The 20570-nt window shown below is 32.8% G+C and overlaps 1 protein-coding gene across 6 annotated transcripts in view; it reads right to left on the reverse strand.

The window, feature by feature from the left end:
- Positions 1-377: 377 nt before the first annotated feature.
- LOC143078775 (uncharacterized) overlaps positions 378-20570 on the reverse strand; it is a 60645-nt gene continuing 40452 nt past the window's right edge. For 5 of the 6 annotated variants that reach the window (XM_076253739.1, XM_076253738.1, XM_076253740.1 and 2 more), the window contains one exon: positions 378-2758. In XM_076253739.1, coding sequence (XP_076109854.1) covers positions 2549-2758 — 210 coding nt within the window. In that variant the 3' untranslated portion in view covers positions 378-2548. Of the gene's footprint in view, positions 2759-9701; positions 9742-20570 lie in introns of all 6 variants that reach the window. The other variant, XM_076253741.1, reaches the window with a different exon arrangement.

A 20570-nucleotide genomic window follows, 5' to 3' on the forward strand; every position in this document is an offset into this window, starting at 1 on the left:
ATTGTTATCAAGACAAGTATCCTTATTAAAGACCAAAGGACAAAGATGTCAGATATCATACAATACAAAGGAGCTGTCAGATTTCTATGAAAGATGTGTTGTTTCCATTACATTTTACAATCAATATATTTTATATTACCTCCATTAATGGGTAAAACATTGCCATGCTTTCATAGTGAAAGTGAAAAGTGTTCTGCTTAAGTGGCATTTGGTTTCTGGTAGAGTGTTGTCTCAAAGGCAATCATACTATATCTTCTTTTATTCTTATATATAGAATGGTGAATTGTACGCTACTACTATTGCTAGTTTGACAAAGTGTTTTTGGCTTTCTTCCTCTTTTTTTCTTGTCAGGTGGCATAAATACATTCACCAAAATATACCAAACATTCATTTATTTTTAAATACTCAAAATCAGCAGTATCAAGGATTGCACATTTTTCCAATAAAGGTAGTCCTATTTGTATAGCCAAAAGTTCAAGGGTTTAAATTGTGAATTAAAAAAAATGTAAAAAGAAACTAAACAAATTTTGATATTTTCTTCAAATTAATTTGAAAAATGCAAAAACATCAAACTGAATTGGACTGAAAGACCTTTATTACTTCTTTTGAAAGGTTTTTGAAACATGTACATGACCTGTTTGTACAAAGTATCAATAATCACAATTCTTGTATTCAATACTGATTTCATTCATATCACATAAGAATATACTAAACAAGAATGTGTCCCCAGTACACGAATGCCCCACTCGCACTATCATTTTCTATGTTCAGTGGACCGTGAAATTGGGTTAAACCCTCTAATTTGGTATTAAAATTAGAAAGATCATATCATAGGGAACATGTATACTAAGTTTGAAGTCGATTGGACTTCAACTTCATCAAAAACTACCTTGACCAAAAACTTTAACCTGAAGCGGGACAGACGGATGAACGGACGAACGAACGAACAGACGGACGGACGCACAGACCAGAAAACATAATGCCCCTCTACTATCGTAGGTGGGGCATAAAAATAACAATCTTGCTTGGAACTCACCTGTCCAGTACTTTAAGCCAAATAATATGTTTTATTTTCATTTGAATAATGATGTACTGTGGGATGGCAGGAGATTTGTCCCTATATTTGATTAATTGTTGAAAATTTCAATTTGTGAATCATTCTTTGATTCAAGAGTTATCTTTCTTTGCAGTTCTATTAATTTAAGACAGTTAAAAATAATGACAGTTCTCTACCATACAGCATCAATCAGCATTGATTTGTTTTCAGATGTTTTATTGAAATGGATTGACACTCACAAAATAATCATGAAAAAAGGAAATGTTATCGTCTTGTAATGAGAAAGTGAGAAAAAATCAGAAAGGCAAGAAATATTCTAATAGGTCAGTTTAAATAAAATGAGTCTTCTGTAGATGACACCCGCATCTGGCATATCAAATCATATGCCTGGTACCTTTGATAACTAGTAAATACTCTTGATATTGATAAAGAGAAAAGAAATACTAACAAGCAATAGTTTCAAAATGCACAAATTTTCTTCTTTTCCTCAAAACTAACATGAATTAAAAAAAATCAAATTCCATTGCTGACATTCAAAAAAAATCTAAGATCTACCTGTAACTACATTGTATGTAACAACTCCTTATGTTGACTAGACCCATTTTCTCCGACTAGGGTTTTATGGCAAATATTTTCATCAAGAAACATAGCTATACACTAAGTATCTTAGAAACCTTATAAAAAAATATCTACAACTAAAGTATTACATTACTTTGAAATGATAAATTTAAAAAAAAAAAATTTACACTCAAGATCAGCAAGGTAAAAAAGAATTTGTAAATCTCGTTCCTTAATTTTTGGAACTTGGCAAGTAAAGATGTGTGAACTAAATATAATGAAAGGTTCACTCCACCAAAAACAAAAACTTTAATTTTTTTGAACTCTATCATATCACAAGATTCATAACATTGTTAAAGACATCACATCACTCATAACAAAGTCACTTCGTAAATAAAAGCTTTATACATTGGTCATATCACTATTTGTTTCAATACAAGGCACATATTCATAAAGCACTAAGCACATCATTACTAATCTATCTATTTCAAGATATACATATCTTTTGTCCATATTTTGATCAACATACTTTTGTTAACGTGAAAAATAATGAAAACAAGGCAATTACAATATTCTTCAGAAAATTTGTGATAGTCTATGAAATATGAAATGACATTAAATTCTAGAAAAAAAGCAAATTTTCCAGTTAAAATGAGGATTTCTTTATCTAAATCATTGTCAACTTGATAAATATACTTTCTTTCACAGAAATTTACAAACTATACACTATATGTTTAAAATAAGGGGAATGGATTAACTGTCATAAAATTTGAAGAACTAACTTAGCTCATGAGAAAAAAAATAACAGTATATAAAAAATGAAAACAAAACGAATGTATACATCCAAATTGAACACAATATTAGTAGCTTAACCTCCACATGGAAATTTAACTGAGATTATCTTTTCTTGCAGATTAAGTGATTATAAATCAATCACTTTCTTCTAGGATATTTAGAGGCAACTGGTGTCCCCCCTTTATTTGGTGTTGACTGGTTAGGTGTGGTACTTCCTATAGGTGTACCAGTATAATTTCGAAGTGTTGGTGTACTGCTGCTATTTTTGATTGGTGTATAGGATGAACCACCGATGTTCTGCTTCAATGGAGTAGATGATTTACTTGGTGTACTGCTTCCCATATCCATCTATAAAAAAAAAATTAGATTAAATTAAATAATAGCATAAGATTGAATTTGACAGTTCTTAAATATCTTTGATTGATTGAATGCTACTTTAATAATATCCTGTGACAAATTTTACATGAATATTGGAGACATACTAATGAGATATTAATATCAATTCAACTATGTAGTAAGTTGATTTTGAATATGTTAGCTCTCAAGTTGTTTGTCTGAAGACATATCCTACTACTCTAACACAGTATTCTGACTCAGAGCTCACCAATGTAAGCTGAAACATTGCCCACGTAAAATATTGTGTGTTTTCTTCATAACGTAAACAAAGTAACCTTGATGGAAAAACTTCTCTTTGGATCATCCATTCTAGCTTCATGGTACTGAAATCACAACTTTCTTTGTTAAAAGAAAGAATTCATTTCAAGGGAATGACAAAAATACAAATCTTCTTCATAATTGTAACTGTAAGCATAACATGGAACATGTCTACTTGGTAGGACTCACAAGAACTATTCACCTTTAATACTGATGTCTTGATAACTGAATATAGATCATAACTCACAAGAATTGGCACTATCATGAAGTTTGGAATCATGAAAAGTATGATTTTGTTTTTGGTATACATGAATATTATGAAATATAAGTGAACACCCATAGAAAAAAACTCATGTCTTTAATTCAGCATGCAAACTAAACTCTATTTTTATGCAATTCAACAAATGCATGATATAATCCAAAGCAAGCATCCCACTATATATGTTTCTCTATGTTAACTAATCACATATGTACTTTCTTGGGAACTATTATAATCATTCACTTTCCAAACAAATATTGTAGTCTTAGAAATTTTGCACTTTGTTTCAACATATTTAACTAGAGGCTCTAAAGAGCCTGTGTCGCTCACCTTGGTCTATGTGAATATTAAAGGAAGCAGATGGATTCTTGACAAAATTGTGTTTTGGTGATGGTGATGTGTTTGTACATCTTACTTTACTGAACATTCTTGCTGCTTAAAATTATCTCTATCTATAATGAACTTGGCCCATTAGTTTCAGTGGAAAATGTTAGTAAAAATTTACAAATTTTATGAAAATTGTTAAAAATTGACTATAAAGAACAATAACTCCTAAGGGGGTCAATTGACCATTTCGGTCATGTTGACTTATTTGTAAATCTTACTTTGCTGAACATTATTGTTGTTTACAGTTTATCTCTATCAATAATAATATTCAAGATAATGACCAAAAACAGCAAAATTTCCTTAAAACTAACAATTCAGGGTCAGCAACCCAACAACGGGTTGTCCGATTCATCTAAAAATTTCAGAGCAGATAAATGTTGACCTGATAAACAATTTTACCCCATGTCAGATTTGCTCTAAATGCTTTGGGTTTTGAGTTATAAGCCAAAAACTGCATTTTACCCCTATGTTCTATTTTTAGCCATGGCGGCCATCTTGGTTGGATGGCCGGGTCACCGGACACATTTTTCAAACTACTAACCCAAAAGATGATTGTGGCAAAGTTTGGATTAATTTGGCCAAGCAGTTTCAGAGGAGAAGATTTTTGTAAAAGATTACTAAGATTTACGAAAAATGGTTAAAAATTGACTATAAAGGGCAATAACTCCTAAAGGGGTCAACTGACCATTTCAGTCATGTTGACTTATTTGTAAATCTTACTTTGCTGAACATAATTGCTGTTTATAGTTTATCTTTATCTATAATAATATTCAAGATAATAACCAAAAAGAGCAAAATTTCCTTAAAATGACTAATTCAGGGCCAGCAACCCAACAACGGGTTGTCCGATTCATCTGAAAATGTCAGGGCAGATAGATCTTTACCTGATAAACAATTTCACTTCGTCAGATTTGCTCTAAATGCTTTGGGTTTTGAGTTATAAGCCAAAAACTGCATTTTACCCCATGTTCTATTTTTAGCCATGGCGGCCATCTTGGTTTGATGGCCGGGTCACCGACACATTTTTCAAACTACTAACCAAAAAGATGATTGTGGCCAAGTTTGGATTAATTTGGCCCAGTAGTTTCAGAGGAGAAGATTTTTGTAAAATATTACTAAGATTTACGAAAAATGGTTAAAAATTTACTATAAAGGGCAATAACTCCTAAAGGGGTCTTCTGACCATTTCAGTCATGTTGACTTATTTGTAAATCTTACTTTGCTGAACATTATTGCTGTTTACTGTTTATCTCTATCTATAATAATATTCAAGATAATAACCAAAAAAACAGCAAAAATTCCCTAAAATTACCAATTCAGGGGCAGCAACCAAACAACGGGTTATCAGATTCATCTGAAAATTTCAGGGCAGATAGATCTTCACCTGTTTAACAATTCTACTCCTGTCAGATTTGCTCTAAATGCTTTGGTTTTTGAGTTATAAGCCAAAAACTGCATTTTACCCCTATGTTCTATTTTTAGCCATGGCGGCCATCTTGGATGGTTGGCCGGGTCACCGGACACATTTTTAAACTAGATACCCCAATGATGATTGTGGCCAAGTTTGGTTAAATTTGGCCCAGTAGTTTCAGAGGAGAAGATTTTTGTAAAAGTTAACGACGATGCCGGACGCCGGACGCTAAGTGATGAGAAAAGCTCACTTGGCCTTTTAGGCCAGGTGAGCTAAAAACTACATGAGATTTAGATGTACACAGAAACTAAACCACTCAAAGTTGTACAGGATATGTAACAGCAGAAAACACTATAGAAGTTGAAAGAAAAACCATAAAATACAAATGAATATATAAAAGAATGAGAAAATTTAACTGAAGGTTCCTTGCAAAACAGTTGTAGTTATGATAGATTGTTTGGCAAAACCATGAGGGCAAATCAACAAAAGTTCTGAACAAATTTATATACATCTGCAAAGGTAAAATCTTCCACTAAAAAAGCACAACATAAACTTGAGGCTCTAAAGAGCCTGTGTCGCTCACCTTGGTCTATGTGAATATTAAACAATGGACACAGATGGATTCATGACAAAATTGTGTTTTGGTGATGGTGATGTGTTTGTAGATCTTACTTTAGTAAACATTCTTGCTGCTTACAACTATCTCTATCTATAACAGTACTTTCTGTGGAAAATGTTATTGAAAATCTTCAAATTTTAAAAAAATTGTTAAAAATTGACTATGAAGGGCAATAACTCCTTAGGGGGTCAATTGACTATTTTGGTCATACTGACTTATTTTTAGTTCTTACTTTGCTGTACATTATTGCTGTTTACAGTTTATCTCTATCTATAATAATATTCAAGATAATAACAAAACTAGAGGCTCTAAAGAGCCTGTGTCGCTCACCTTGGTCTATGTGAATATTAAACAATGGACACAGATGGATTCATGACAAAATTGTGTTTTGGTGATGGTGATGTGTTTGTAGATCTTACTTTACTAAACATTCTTGCTGCTTACAATTATCTCTATCTATAACAGTACTTTCTGTGGAAAATGTTATTGAAAATCTTCAAATTCTAAGAAAATTGTTAAAAATTGACTATGAAGGGCAATAACTCCTTAGGGGGTCAATTGACTATTTTGGTCATAGTGACTTATTTTTAGTTCTTACTTTGCTGTACATTATTGCTGTTTACAGTTTATCTCTATCTATAATAATATTCAAGATATGACCAGATCAACAATTTTACTTCCTGTCAGATTTGCTCTTAATGCTTTGGTTTTTGAGTTATAAGCCAAAAACTACATTTTACCCCCATGTTTTATTTTTAGCCATGGCGGCCATCTTGGTTTGTTGGCCGATTTACCGGACACATTTTTTTAACTAGATACCCCAATGATGATTATGGCTAAGTTTGGTTAAATTTGGCCCAGTAGTTTCAGAGGAGAAGATTTTTCTAAAAGATTACTAAGATTTACGAAAAATGGTTAAAAATTGACTATAAAGGGCAATAACTCCTAAAGTGGTCAACTGACCATTTTGGTCTTGTTGACTTATTTGTAGATCTTACTTTGCTGAACATTATTGCTGTTTACAGTTTATCTCTATCTATAATAATATTCAAGATAATAACCATAAACAGCAAAATTTCCTTAAAATTACCATTTCAGGGGCAGCAACCCAACAACAGAATGTCCGATTCATCTGAAAATTTCAGGGCAGATAGATCTTAACCTGATGAACAATTTTACTCATCTCAGATTTGCTCTAAATGCTTTGGTTTTTGAGTTATAAGCCAAAAACTGCATTTTACCCCTATGTTCTATTTTTAGCCATGGCAGCCATCTTGGTTGGTTGGCCGGGTCACCGGACACATTTTTTAAACTAGATACCCCAATGATGATTATGGCCAAGTTTGATTAAATTTGGCCCAGTAGTTTCAGAGGAGAAGATTTTTCTACAAGATTACTAAGATTTACGAAAAATGGTTAAAAATTGACTATAAAGGGCAATAACTCCTAAAGGGGTCAACTGACCATTTCGGTCATGTTGACTTATTTGTAAATCTTACTTTGCTGAACATTATTGCTGTTTACAGTTTATCTTTATCTATAACAATATTCAAGATAATAACCAAAAACAGCAAAATTTCCTTAAAATGACATATTCAGGGGCAGCAACCCAACAACGGGTTGTCTGATTCATCTGAAAATTTCAGGGCAGATAGATCTTGAACTGATAAACAATTTTACCCCCATGTCAGATTTGCTCTAAATGCTTTGGTTTTTGAGTTATAAGCCAAAAACTGCATTTTACCCCTATGTTCTATTTTTAGCCATGGCGGCCATCTTGGTTGGTTGGCGGGGTCACGCCACACATTTTTTAAACTAGATACCCCAATGATGATTGTGGCCAAGTTTGGTTTAATTTGGCCCAGCAGTTTCAGAGGAGAAGATTTTTGTAAAAGTTAACGACGACGGACGACGGACGACGGACGACAGACGACGGACGACGACGGACGCCGGACGCAAAGTGATGGGAAAAGCTCACTTGGCCCTTCGGGCCAGGTGAGCTAAAAACAGCAAAATTTCCTCAAAATTACCAATTCAGGGGCAGCAACCTAACAACCGATTATCCGATTCATCTGAAAATTCCAGGGCAGATAGATCGTGACCTGATCAACAATTTTACTTCCTGTCAGATTTGCTCTAAATGCTTTGGTTTTTGAGTTATAAGCCAAAAACTGCATTTTACCCCCATGTTCTATTTTTAGCCATGGCGGCCATCTTGGTTTGTTGGACGAGTTACCGGACACATTTTTTTAACTAAATACCCCAATGATGATTATGGCTAAGTTTGGTTAAATTTGGCCAAGTAGTTTCGGAGGAGAAGATTTTTCTAAAAGATTACTAAGATTTACGAAAAATGGTTAAAAATTGACTATAAAGGGCAATAACTCCTAAAGTGGTCAACTGACCATTTTGGTCATGTTTGACTTATTTGTAGATCTTACTTTGCTGAACATTATTGCTGTTTACATTTTATCTCTATCTATAATAATATTCAAGATAATAACCAAAAACAGCAAAATTTCCTTAAAATTACCATTTCAGGGGCAGCAACCCAACAACGGAATGTCCGATTCATCTGAAAATTTCAGGGCAGATAGATCTTGACCTGATGAATAATTTTACCCCTGTCAGATTTGCTCTTAATGCTTTGGTTTTTGAGTTATAAGCCAAAAACTGCATTTTACCCCTATGTTCTATTTTTAGCCATGGTGGCCATCTTGGTTGGTTGGGCTGGTCACCGGACACATTTTTAAAACTACATACTCCAATTATGATTATGGCTAAGTTTGGTTAAATTTGGCCCAGTAGTTTCAGAGGAGAAGATTTTTCCAAAAGATTACTAAGATTTACAAAAAATGGTTAAAAATTGACTATAAAGGGCAATAACTCCTAAAGTGGTCAACTGACCATTTTGGTCATGTTGACTTATTTGTAGATCTTACTTTGCTGAACATTATTGCTGTTTACAGTTTATCTCTATCTATAATAATATTCAAGATAATAACCAAAAACAGCAAAATTTCCTTAAAATTACCATTTCAGGGGCAGCAACCCAACAACGAAATGTCCGATTCATCTGAAAATTTCAGGGCAGATAGATCTGGACCTGATGAACAATATATTACCGTCAGATTTGCTCTAAATGCTTTGGTTTTTGAGTTATAAGCCAAAAACTGCATTTTACCCCTATGTTCTATTTTTAGCCATGGCGGCCATATTGGTTGGTTGGCCGGGTCACCGGACACATTTTTTAAACTAGATACCCCAATGATGATTGTGGCCAAGTTTGGTTAAATTTGGCCCAGTAGTTTCAGAGGAGAAGATTTTTGTAAAAGTTAACGCAGGACGACAACGACGACGCCGGACGACGCCGGACGCCGGACGCCGGACGCCAAGTGATGAGAAAAGCTCACTTGGCCTTTCGGCCAGGTGAGCTAAAAAGGAAATGAAACACACTAAAAATCTTTTATTTTAAAGATGGAAGCCATCTCCTCAGGACCCTGCTTATATACTTCTGATTTGTAAGTTTTCGAGTTCTTTCTTCAGATACAGTGGATTCATTTATTTTTTCGTGGATTGAGAAAAAATTGTGTTACGTGGATATTTAAATTTCTGGTTTTACGAGTCTACCAACTATACTATAGAAATTTGTACTTCTTTGATCTTCAAATTTGTGTTTCTTCTGCAACTACAAAATCAACGAAATATGTATCCCAGAATAATAATCAATCCACTGTCCTAAATTTTGTTACTTAGGTCATAAGAACTGATACAAATAAAAACATTCAAATTAATTTACCATTCCATGTAAATAAAATGAAGCAAACTATATCATGACAAATATGTTTTGATAATCTATAAAAAATATCAAAATAGGAGAAAAGTTTAGATCTAAGCTACATATAAACTACAATTGGTTAAAACTAAAGCTTGCAGACAAAATCACAATGAAGTCATTCACCTGTCTATGGACTGGGGCGATATGTCCGAGATTTAACTGTCTGAAATTAAATTACACCATAACTTGTTAAATAATGTTAGTAACAAAAACCTGTGAAAATACTGAAATTATGGGCTGTGGGGATCTGGATTTATTTGAGCAAAACCAAAACTAGAGGCTCTAAAGAGCCTGTGTCGCTCACCTTGGTATATGTGAATATTTAACAAAAGAAGCAGATAGATTCATGACAAAATTGTGTTTTGGTGATGGTGATGTGTTTGTACATCTTACTTTACTGAACATTCTTGCTGCTTACAATTATCTCTATCTATAATGAACTTGGCCCAGTAGTTTCAGTGGAAAATATTAGTAAAAATTTACAAATTTTATGAAAATTGTTAAAAATTTACTATAAAGGACAATAACTCCTTAGGGGGTCAATTGACCAGTTCAGTCATGTTGACTTATTTGTAAATCTTACTTTTCTGAACATTATTGCTGTATACAGGTTATCTCTATCTATAATAGTATTCAAGATAATAACCAAAAACCGCAAAATTTCCTTAAAAATTACCAATTTAGGGGCAGCAACCCAACAATGGGTTGTCCGATTCATCTGAAAATTTAAGGGCAGATAGATCTTGACCTAATGAACAATTTTACTCCAGTCAGATTTGCTCTAAATGCTTTGGTTTTTGAGTTATAAGCAAAAAACTGCATTTTACCCCTATGTTCTATTTTTAGTCGTGGCGGCCATCTTGGTTGGATGACCGGGTCATCGGATACATTTTTTAAACTAGATACCCCAATGATGATTGTGGCCAAGTTTGGATTAATTTGGCCCGGTAGTTTCAGAGGAGAAGATTTTTGTAAAAGATTACTAAGATTTATGAACTAGAGGCTCTCAAGAGCCTGTGTCGCTCACCTTGGTCTATGTGCATATTAAACAATGGACACAGATAAATTCATGACATAATTGTGTTTTGGTGATGGTTATGTGTTTGTAGATCTTACTTTACTGAACATTCTTGTTGCTACAATTATCTTTATCTATAATGAACTTGGCCCAGTAATTACAGTGGAAATATTTTCTAAAAATTTACAAAAATTTATGAAAAATGCTAACCAGGTGCTCCGCAGGGCGCAGCTTTATACGACCGCAGAGGTCGAACCCTGAACAGTTGGGGCAAGTATGGACAAAACATTCAAGCGTGATACAGCTCTGAATTTGGATTGTGATCAAATTTTTGACATTACATGGTTTTTTTTACACAAAACAAATGTCAAGATTTTACAAATCAATTAAAGATTTCTTCTTATTTAAATCTAAAATTAAATAGTTGACACAGCATAGGTTTCTGACACAGAATGAATGTGGTCTAATGAACTTAAAAGTTTTTTTTTGCCTTTGAGCAATTGACTATGCTGTTGAATATTAATCCTCTCAAAAAAATGTTTGAAGAAATTTTCTTTTTATTTATGAAATCTGAAATGAGAAAAATTTACCCCCCCCCCTTTTTTCACATCCCCGTTTCCCTTTTTCCAAAACTGATATCAATTCAAATTTCTAATGGAGTTTGCAACAATAACTACTCTTTTAAATACATCATAAAATATTAAAATGTAAAATAAAGTGCTTGTTATCACTGAATGGTAAAGATTGGTTGGTAGTAAAAGTGAATATACATTGTTTATTGTATAAAACAATAAAAAAAACTTCATCAGCAACATTTTATATTGGCAAATTTCCAATGAAGTTATTTACATAAAGTTATTGGCAAATAAAAATAGAAAATGACATCATAGTCATGTCTGGCAAATTTCCAACATACATTATCTAAAACATTTTAGATAAGATAAGGAAAAAAAGCTTCATCAGCAACATTTTATATTGGCAAATTTCCAATGAAGTTATTTACATAAAGTTATTGGCAAATAAAAATAGAAAATGACATCATAGTCATGTCTGGCAAATTTCCAACATATATTATCAACTACTATTCTATACAAAGAAAGATAACTCCAATTGAAAATTAATTGCTATTGCACAATATTGTGCAATTAGATATTTCTTGCTATTGTGCAATACTGTGCAATTGAAAATTTCTTGCTATTGCACAATACTTGATATGGAATCCTGATTTGGACCAACTTGAAAACTGGGCCCATAATCAAAAATCAAAGTACATATTTAGATAAAGCATATCAAATAAGCCCAAGAATTTAATTTTTGTTAAAATCAAACTTAGTTTAATTTGGACCCTTTGGACCTTAATGTAGACCAATTTGAAAACTGGACCAAAAATTAAGAATCTACATACACAGTTAGATTTGGCATATCAAAGAACCCATTTATTCAATATTTGAAGAAATCAAACAAAGTTTAATTTTGGACCCCCATTTGGACCAACTTGAAAACTAGGCCAATAATTAAAAATCTAAGTACATTTTTAAATTCAGCATATCAAAGAACCCCAAGGATTCAATTTTTGTTAAAATCAAACTAAGTTTAATTTTGGACCCTTTGGACCTTAATGTAGACCAATTTGAAAACGGGACCAAAAATTAAGAATCTACATACATAGTTAGATTCGGCATATCAAAGAACCCCAATTATTCAATTTTTGATGAAATCACACAAAGTTCAATTTTGGACCCTTTGGGCCCCTTATTCCTAAACTGTTAGGACCAAAACTCCCAAAATCAAACCCAACCTTCCTTTTATGGTCATAAACCTTGTGTTTAAATTTCATAGATTTCTATTTACTTATACTAAAGTTATGGTGCAAAAACCAAAAATAATGCTTAATAGGGCCCCTTTTTGGCCCCTAATTCATAAACTGTTGTGACCTCAACTCCAAAAATCAATCCCAACCTTCCTTTTGTGGTCATAAACCTTGTGCTAAAATTTCATTGATTTCTATTTACTTATACTAAAGTTATTGTGCGAAAACCAAGAATAATGCTTATTTGGGCCCTTTTTTGGCCCTTAATTCCTAAACTGTTGGAACCAAAACCCCCAAAATCAATCCCAACCTTCCTTTTGTGGTCATAAACCTTGTGTCAAAATTTCATAGATTTCTATTCACTTAAACTAAAGTTATAGTGCGAAAACCAAGAAAATGCTTATTTGGGCCCTTTTTGGCCCCTAATTCCTAAAATGTTGGGACCAAAACTCCCAAAATCAATACCAACCTTCCTTTTGTGGTCATAAACCTTGTGTTAAAATTTCATAGATTTCCATTCACTTTTACTAAAGTTAGAGTGCGAAAACTAAAAGTATTCGGACGACGGACGACGACGCCGACGCCAACGTGATAGCAATATACGACGAAAAATTTTTCAAATTTTGCGGTCGTATAAAAATTAACTATAAAGGGCAATAACTCCTTAAGGGGTCAATTGACTATTTTGGTCATGTTGACTTATTTGTAAATCTAACTTTGCTGAACATTATTGCTTTTTACAGTTTATCTCTATCTATAATAATATTCAAGATAATAACCAAAAAACAGGAAAATTTCCTTAAAAATACCAATTCAGGGCAGCAACCCAACAACAGGTTGTCCGATTCATCTGAAAATTTCAGGACAGATAGATCTTGACCTGATAAACACTTTTAACCCATGTCAGATTTGCTCTAAATGCTTTGGTTTTTGAGTTATAAGCTAAAAACTGCATTTTACCCCTATGTTCTAATTCTAGCCATGGCAGCCATCTTGGTTGGTTGGCCGGGTCACGCCACACATTTTTTTAAACAAGATACCCCAATGATGATTGTGGCCAAGTATGGATTAATTTGGTCCAGTAGTTTCAGAGGAGAAGATTTTTGTAAAAGATTACTTAGGTTTACGAAAAAATGGTTAAAATTTGACTATAAAGGGCAATAACTCCTAAAGGGGTCAACTGACCATTTTGGTCGAGGAGAACATTTTTGTAAAAGTTAACGATGACGACGACGACGGAAGACGGATGACGGACGCCAGATGACGGACGCCAAGTGATGGGAAAAGCTCATTTGGCCCTTCGGGTCAGGTGAGCTAAAAATAGTTAAAAATTTACTATAAAGGGCAATAACTCCTAAAGGGGTCAACTGACCATTTCAGTTATGTTGACTTACTTGTAAATCTTACTTTGCTGAACATTATTGCTGTTTACAGTTTATCTCTATCTATGATAATATTCAAGATAATAAACCAAAACAGTAAAATTTCCATAAAATTACCAATTCAGGGGCAGCAACCCAACAACGGGTTGTCCGATTCATCTGAAAATTTCAGGGCAGATAGATCTTGACCTGATGAACAATTTAACCCCTGTCAGATTTGCTCTAAATGCTTTGGTTTTTGAGTTATAAGCCAATAACCGCATTTTACCCCTATGTTCTATTTTCAGCCATGGCGGCCATCTTGGTTGGTTGACCGGGTCACCGGACACATTTTTTAAACTAGATACCCCAATGATGATTGTGGCCAAGTTTGGTAAAATTTGGCATGGTAGTTTCAGAGGAGAAGATTTTTGTAAAAGTTAACAACGAAGGACGCAGAACGACGACGCCGGACGCCGGACGCCAAGTGATGGGGAAAGCTCACTTGGCCCTTTGGGCCATGTGAGCTAAAAAATGAAAATCTATAATATTTTGTCTGGCATTTTAGATCAGGATTTTGGTAAAATATAAAAATAAGTGTTTCATAATTTGCTAGACTTTCACAGTTGTACCTTATTAAGAATTTCATACATCATTACCATGTATATTAATTTTTTTTCTGAACATTGTCTCACTGTTTTAATGCCCTCAATATCTTTTGAAAGAAATGGCAACTTTTAAGAAAAGACATCTAGATTTCAATGTGTTAGCTTTAGAAAAATAATTGCCAGCCCTCAAATCCTCATTTTATAAACACATATACATGCAACTAGCAGTAATTCATTTATATGAGAGCAAAAGCAAGCTTTATGTTCAGCCTTTAAGTACAGCTATTTATAAGAACCAGGCAGAGTGCCATATACATGTGATATATGGGGGGGTTCCAGATTTTATCTTTAATTGGACTAATAGAAGCAATAAATGAATAAAGCTAAAAAAATAATTTTGAGTGTGAAAATATGAGTGGTTGCCATGGTAACGGACACACTATTTTTGGGTTGTTAAGCATTGTAAAATCATTAAAAAATCAGCTAAATCACCACATTTTAGAGCCTGATTATGAATGGAATCATTCATTTTTCATTAATGTTCATATGTAACATTTAAACCACTTGGTTTAAGCTTCATTTTAATGAAGATTGCATGTCAACCAAGTTTGTATATTTTTTGAAAAATTTTGCGAAAAAATGCATATTTTCAACATTTCTGAAATTGGGATTTTTTCGAAATTATCAAATTTTCTCAGGTGTTCTTAAAAAAAGTGCAAATGTGTACAGCATAGTTAGCACTGTAGTAATGAAGTTTGGATACTACTTTACCAAATTAAATAGAAAAATGCGTGGGATTTTTTTTAGTTTTATCACCATAGCAACCGATTTTTCCCTTGGAAACAGAGTTTTTATTTGCAGAATATTGCAGTTTTAGAGCTTAAATGTCCTGAATTGTTTTATAACCAATAAGAAAATACATAAAAGCCAACTCAAACTTTAAATTACTATCGTTAAGTGTTGTTGACTTCAATTATTACCACGGAAACACATATTATCCATAGCAACATCCACTTAAAAACTGCAAAAATAGAAATTTATGTAAAAAAATACATAAATAGAGGGTGTTTATTTTCAAATTGGAATATGGCTTCATTCTTTGCTTCACTCACAGTCTTGTCTGGTTTTTTTGAATAAAGCTCAAAAAATAATTTTGAGTGTGAAAATATGAGTGGTTGCCATGGTAACGGACACACTATTTTTGGGTTGTTAAGCATTGTAAAATCATTAAAAAATCAGCTAAATCACCACATTTTAGAGCCTGATTATGAATGGAATCATTCATTTTTCATTAATGTTCATATGTAACATTTAAACCACTTGGTTTAAGCTTCATTTTAATGAAGATTGCATGTCAACCAAGTTTGTACATTTTTTGAAAAATTTTGCGAAAAAATGCATATTTTCAACATTTCTGAAATTGGGATTTTTTCGAAATTATCAAATTTTCTCAGGTGTTCTTAAAAAAAGTGCAAATGTGTACAGCATAGTTAGCACTGTAGTAATGAAGTTTGGATACTACTTTACCAAATTAAATAGAAAAATGCGTGGGATTTTTTTTAGTTTTATCACCATAGCAACCGATTTTTCCCTTGGAAACAGAGTTTTTATTTGCAGAATATTGCAGTTTTAGAGCTTAAATGTCCTGAATTGTTTTATAACCAATAAGAAAATACATAAAAGCCAACTCAAACTTTAAATTACTATCGTTAAGTGTTGTTGACTTCAATTATTACCACGGAAACACATATTATCCATAGCAACATCCACTTAAAAACTGCAAAAATAGAAATTTATGTAAAAAAATACATAAATAGAGGGTGTTTATTTTCAAATTGGAATATGGCTTCATTCTTTGCTTCACTCACAGTCTTGTCTGGTTTTTTTGAATAAAGCTCAAAAAATAATTTTGAGTGTGAAAATATGAGTGGTTGCCATGGTAACGGACACACTATTTTTGGGTTGTTAAGCATTGTAAAATCATTAAAAAATCAGCTAAATCACCACATTTTAGAGCCTGATTATGAATGGAATCATTCATTTTTCATTAATGTTCATATGTAACATTTAAACCACTTGGTTTAAGCTTCATTTTAATGAAGATTGCATGTCAACCAAGTTTGTATATTTTTTGAAAAATTTTGCGAAAAAATGCATATTTTCAACATTTCTGAAATTGGGATTTTTTCGAAATTATCAAATTTTCTCAGGTGTTCTTAAAAAAAGTGCAAATGTGTACAGCATAGTTAGCACTGTAGTAATGAAGTTTGGATACTACTTTACCAAATTAAATAGAAAAATGCGTGGGATTTTTTTTAGTTTATCACCATAGCAACCGATTTTTCCCTTGGAAACAGAGTTTTTATTTGCAGAATATTGCAGTTTTAGAGCTTAAATGTCCTGAATTGTTTTATAACCAATAAGAGAATACATAAAAGCCAACTCAAACTTTAAATTACTATCGTTAAGTGTTGTTGACTTCAATTATTACCACGGAAACACATATTATCCATAGCAACATCCACTTAAAAACTGCAAAAATAGAAATTTATGTAAAAAAATACATAAATAGAGGGTGTTTATTTTCAAATTGGAATATGGCTTCATTCTTTGCTTCACTCACAGTCTTGTCTGGTTTTTTTTCCTTCAGATTGTTCAATAAATGTAATATATAATGTAACATTGGGGTTGGAGAGGGGGGAGGGGGTAGGGGGGTATGTTGATTTTTTTAAATGTTGCATACAAGTAGATACTTAAAAAGATAATTGCATTTGGTCGGACTTTGTTCCAAGTTCATCATCTGATTATCAATTTTTGGAAGTTAGCAGATGATGAACTTCATGGGTTTACAATAACTGGGCCAACCTGGCTTATGGCAAGCCAAGATAAATATGGCCCTAACAATTGTAAGAAAATTCTTAATTTCTTATGGCACACACCCGTCTAAGATGTTATTCCAGCATAAATCACAAAATTGACCTGTAACATAATATTAACAAACCAATAATAGATTCATTTGGTCAAAGCATTTCTAAACTGAAACTTAAGTGTGATGGACGGACAGATAGACGGACAGGCTAATTGAACACATTTTAAGTTGGTGGTGACAAAAAAAAAAAAATAATAGTCAATTGTTGATCGCTAATATCAGAAGTCCAGTATAATGGAATCATGTAGCTATTAACATATCATTAATAACTCCTTTCTTGTATTACTATCCCGCAATTAAAATTCAGGATCTCAGAGATAGACAAATAGAATACATCTGCTAAGTTGGAATTGTGCTAATCCCGGTAAAATAATTATGCTATTACCGGCAAGATTATCATATCAAAATTATCAAGCAAAATAATTGTATCAATTATGAATTATTCCTTACTATGCGTCGTTCTACATACATCTCATAAGTTCAAGATTCCGATAACATTATATCTTGTTTTGTGTGTGTGTGTCAAAAGGAAGGTTGGGATTGATTTTTGGAGTGTTGGTCACAACAGTTTAGGAATTAGGGGCCAACAAGAGCCTAAATAAGTATTTTCTTGGTTTTCGCACTATAACTTTAGTTTAAGTAAATCGAAATCTATGAAATTTTTACACAAGGTTTGTGACCACAAAATGAAGGTTGGGATTGATTTAGGGAGTTTTAGTTCCAACAGTTTAGGAATTAGGGGCCAAAAAAGGGCCCAAATAAGCATTATTCTTGGTTTTCGCATAATAATATTAGTATAAGTGAATAGAAATCAATAAAACTTAAACACAAGGTTTATGACCACAAAAGGAAGGTTGGGATTGATTTTGGGAGTTGAGGTCACAACAGTTTAGGAATAAGGGGCCAAAGAGGGGCCCAAACAAGCATTTTTCTTGGTTTTCGCACCCTAACTTCAGTATAAGTAAATAGAAATCTATGAAATTTAAACATAAAGTTTATGACCATAAAAGGAAGGTTGGGATTGATTTTGGGAGTTTTGGTCCAAACGGTTTAGGAAAAAGGGGCCCAAAGGGTCCAAAATTAAACTTTGTTTGATTTCATCAAAAATTGAATAATTGGGGTTCTTTGATATGCCGAATCTAACTGTGTATGTAGATTCTTAATTTTTGGTCCCGTTTTCAAATTGATCTACATTAAGGTCCAAAGGGTCCAAAATTAAACTAAGTTTGATTTTAACAAAAATTGAATCCTTGGGGTTCTTTGATAATTATGCTGAATCTAAACATGTACTTAGATTTTTCATTATGGGCCCATTTTTCAAGTTTGTCCAAATTGTGGTCCAAAATTTAACTTTGTTTGATATCAACAAAAATTGAATCCTTGTGGTTCTTTGATATGCTGAATCTAAACATGTACTTAGATTTTTGATTATAGGCCCAGTTTTCAAGTTGGTCCAAATTGGGGTTCAAAATTAAACTTTGTTTGATTTCAACAAAATTGTATATTTGGGGTTCTTTGATATATGCTTAATCTAATCATGTATTTAGAATTTTGATGTTTGGGACCGGTTATCAAATTGGTCCACATTGAGGTCTAAAGGGTCCAAAATTGAATTTTATTTGATTTCATAAAAAAATGAATTCTTGTGGTTCTTTGATATGCTGAATCTAACCATGTATTTTGATTTTGGATATTGGACCATAATAGGTAATGTCCAATTTAAAATTTAAAGCTTTTTAAACAAGTTTAAGTTCTGAGACCACTTTCATTATGTGTCAGAAACCTTTGTTATGTCAACTATTTAATCGCAATCCAAATTCAGAGCTGTATCAAGCTTGAATGTTGTGTCCATACTTGCCCCAATGTTCAGGGTTCGAATTCTGCGGTCGTATAAAGCTGATCCCTGCGGAGCATATTGTTTTAGGTTCAAATTTAAGAAAAAATATTTTGCTATTCTTAACGTTTTTTTAACCTTTACATGAATTACGCCCCTATTTTCTGTATCTGTCTCTGTAACCTTTATAAAAGATTGCATTAATCCCGAGATTTGGAATGAAACCACTAAGCTGAGAATATTTGCATAAATACAAGATTAATAACAGTAATAATTTGAAGACAAATTCCACACATGGTCTTATTTAATTAAATGCAACACTTGAAACAACGCAGTACATACCAATGTTATTTTTCTTTGTAATTATCAATGTTTTCTAGTCCCAACAAGTTGTAATCATTCATGAATACAAGACTTTAGTGTCCCATGTGTAAAAAAAGAATAAATTTCCAATGTCCCACGCGTTGTGCACACATTTGATCGATTCAAGGTACAATGGCAAAAACTAAAATAAACACTTTTATGGCCGCACCGCAATTTGGGAGGGGGGAGGGGGCGTTGTAGTAGGTTTAATCCATGTCCGTCAGTACATTAGTCGTCACAAAGTTGGTTTCTATTTTGCAATTATAGTTTGCCTCAATCAAATCTTATGAAACATGTATACACAATGCTTATTACCACAAAACAGAGAGCAAGTTTGAATGTTGTTGGTTAACTATAAAGAAATTTCTAAAAGTGACCATTTGATCTTAAGATGTGGTATAATTGTTAATAAGACAACTCTCTACAAGATACCAATGATCATAAGATAGTATCCAGAAGTAAATTTTGTAAAAACAAAATTCTATTTTTTTCCCGTATTTTACTTATAAATGGACTTATTTTTTTCTGCGGGGAAACATTACATTTACTCTGTGGTTAAAGTTTTTAGAATTATTAACTTTCTCAAACTATCCTGGGCATGCTGGGTTTGTATCAAACTTGGACAGAAGCTTATTTATGATCATAAGATAGTATCAAGAAGTAAATTTTGTAAAAAGATAAATCCATTTTTTCCGTATTTTACTTTTAAATGGACTTAGATTTTCTTTCAGTTAACATGACATACAGTCTGCAGTAAAAGTTTTTAAAACATTTATTAGATTCATAAACTATCCTGGATTTTTACCAAACTTGGACAGAAGCTTCTTACAATCAAAAGATGGTATTAAGAGGAATATTTTTACCGATTTGTTTCCTCATTTCTGTTGAGCCTGCGATTTACAGTAAAAGTAGGCAAGACACTGGGTTCCGCAGAACGGTTCCGCAGAACCCTTACAAATGTATTCTTGAGGTTTCCCAAAATCTGACAAAAATCCAAAAACTACAATGTACCTTAACTTAGATCTGAAGCTAAAACCAAGTTATATCAATGTTATATAAGAAATTTCTG

Source organism: Mytilus galloprovincialis, chromosome 6, assembly GCF_965363235.1.
Source record: "Mytilus galloprovincialis chromosome 6, xbMytGall1.hap1.1, whole genome shotgun sequence".
In the NCBI taxonomy this organism is placed as follows: Eukaryota; Metazoa; Mollusca; class Bivalvia; order Mytilida; family Mytilidae; genus Mytilus; species Mytilus galloprovincialis.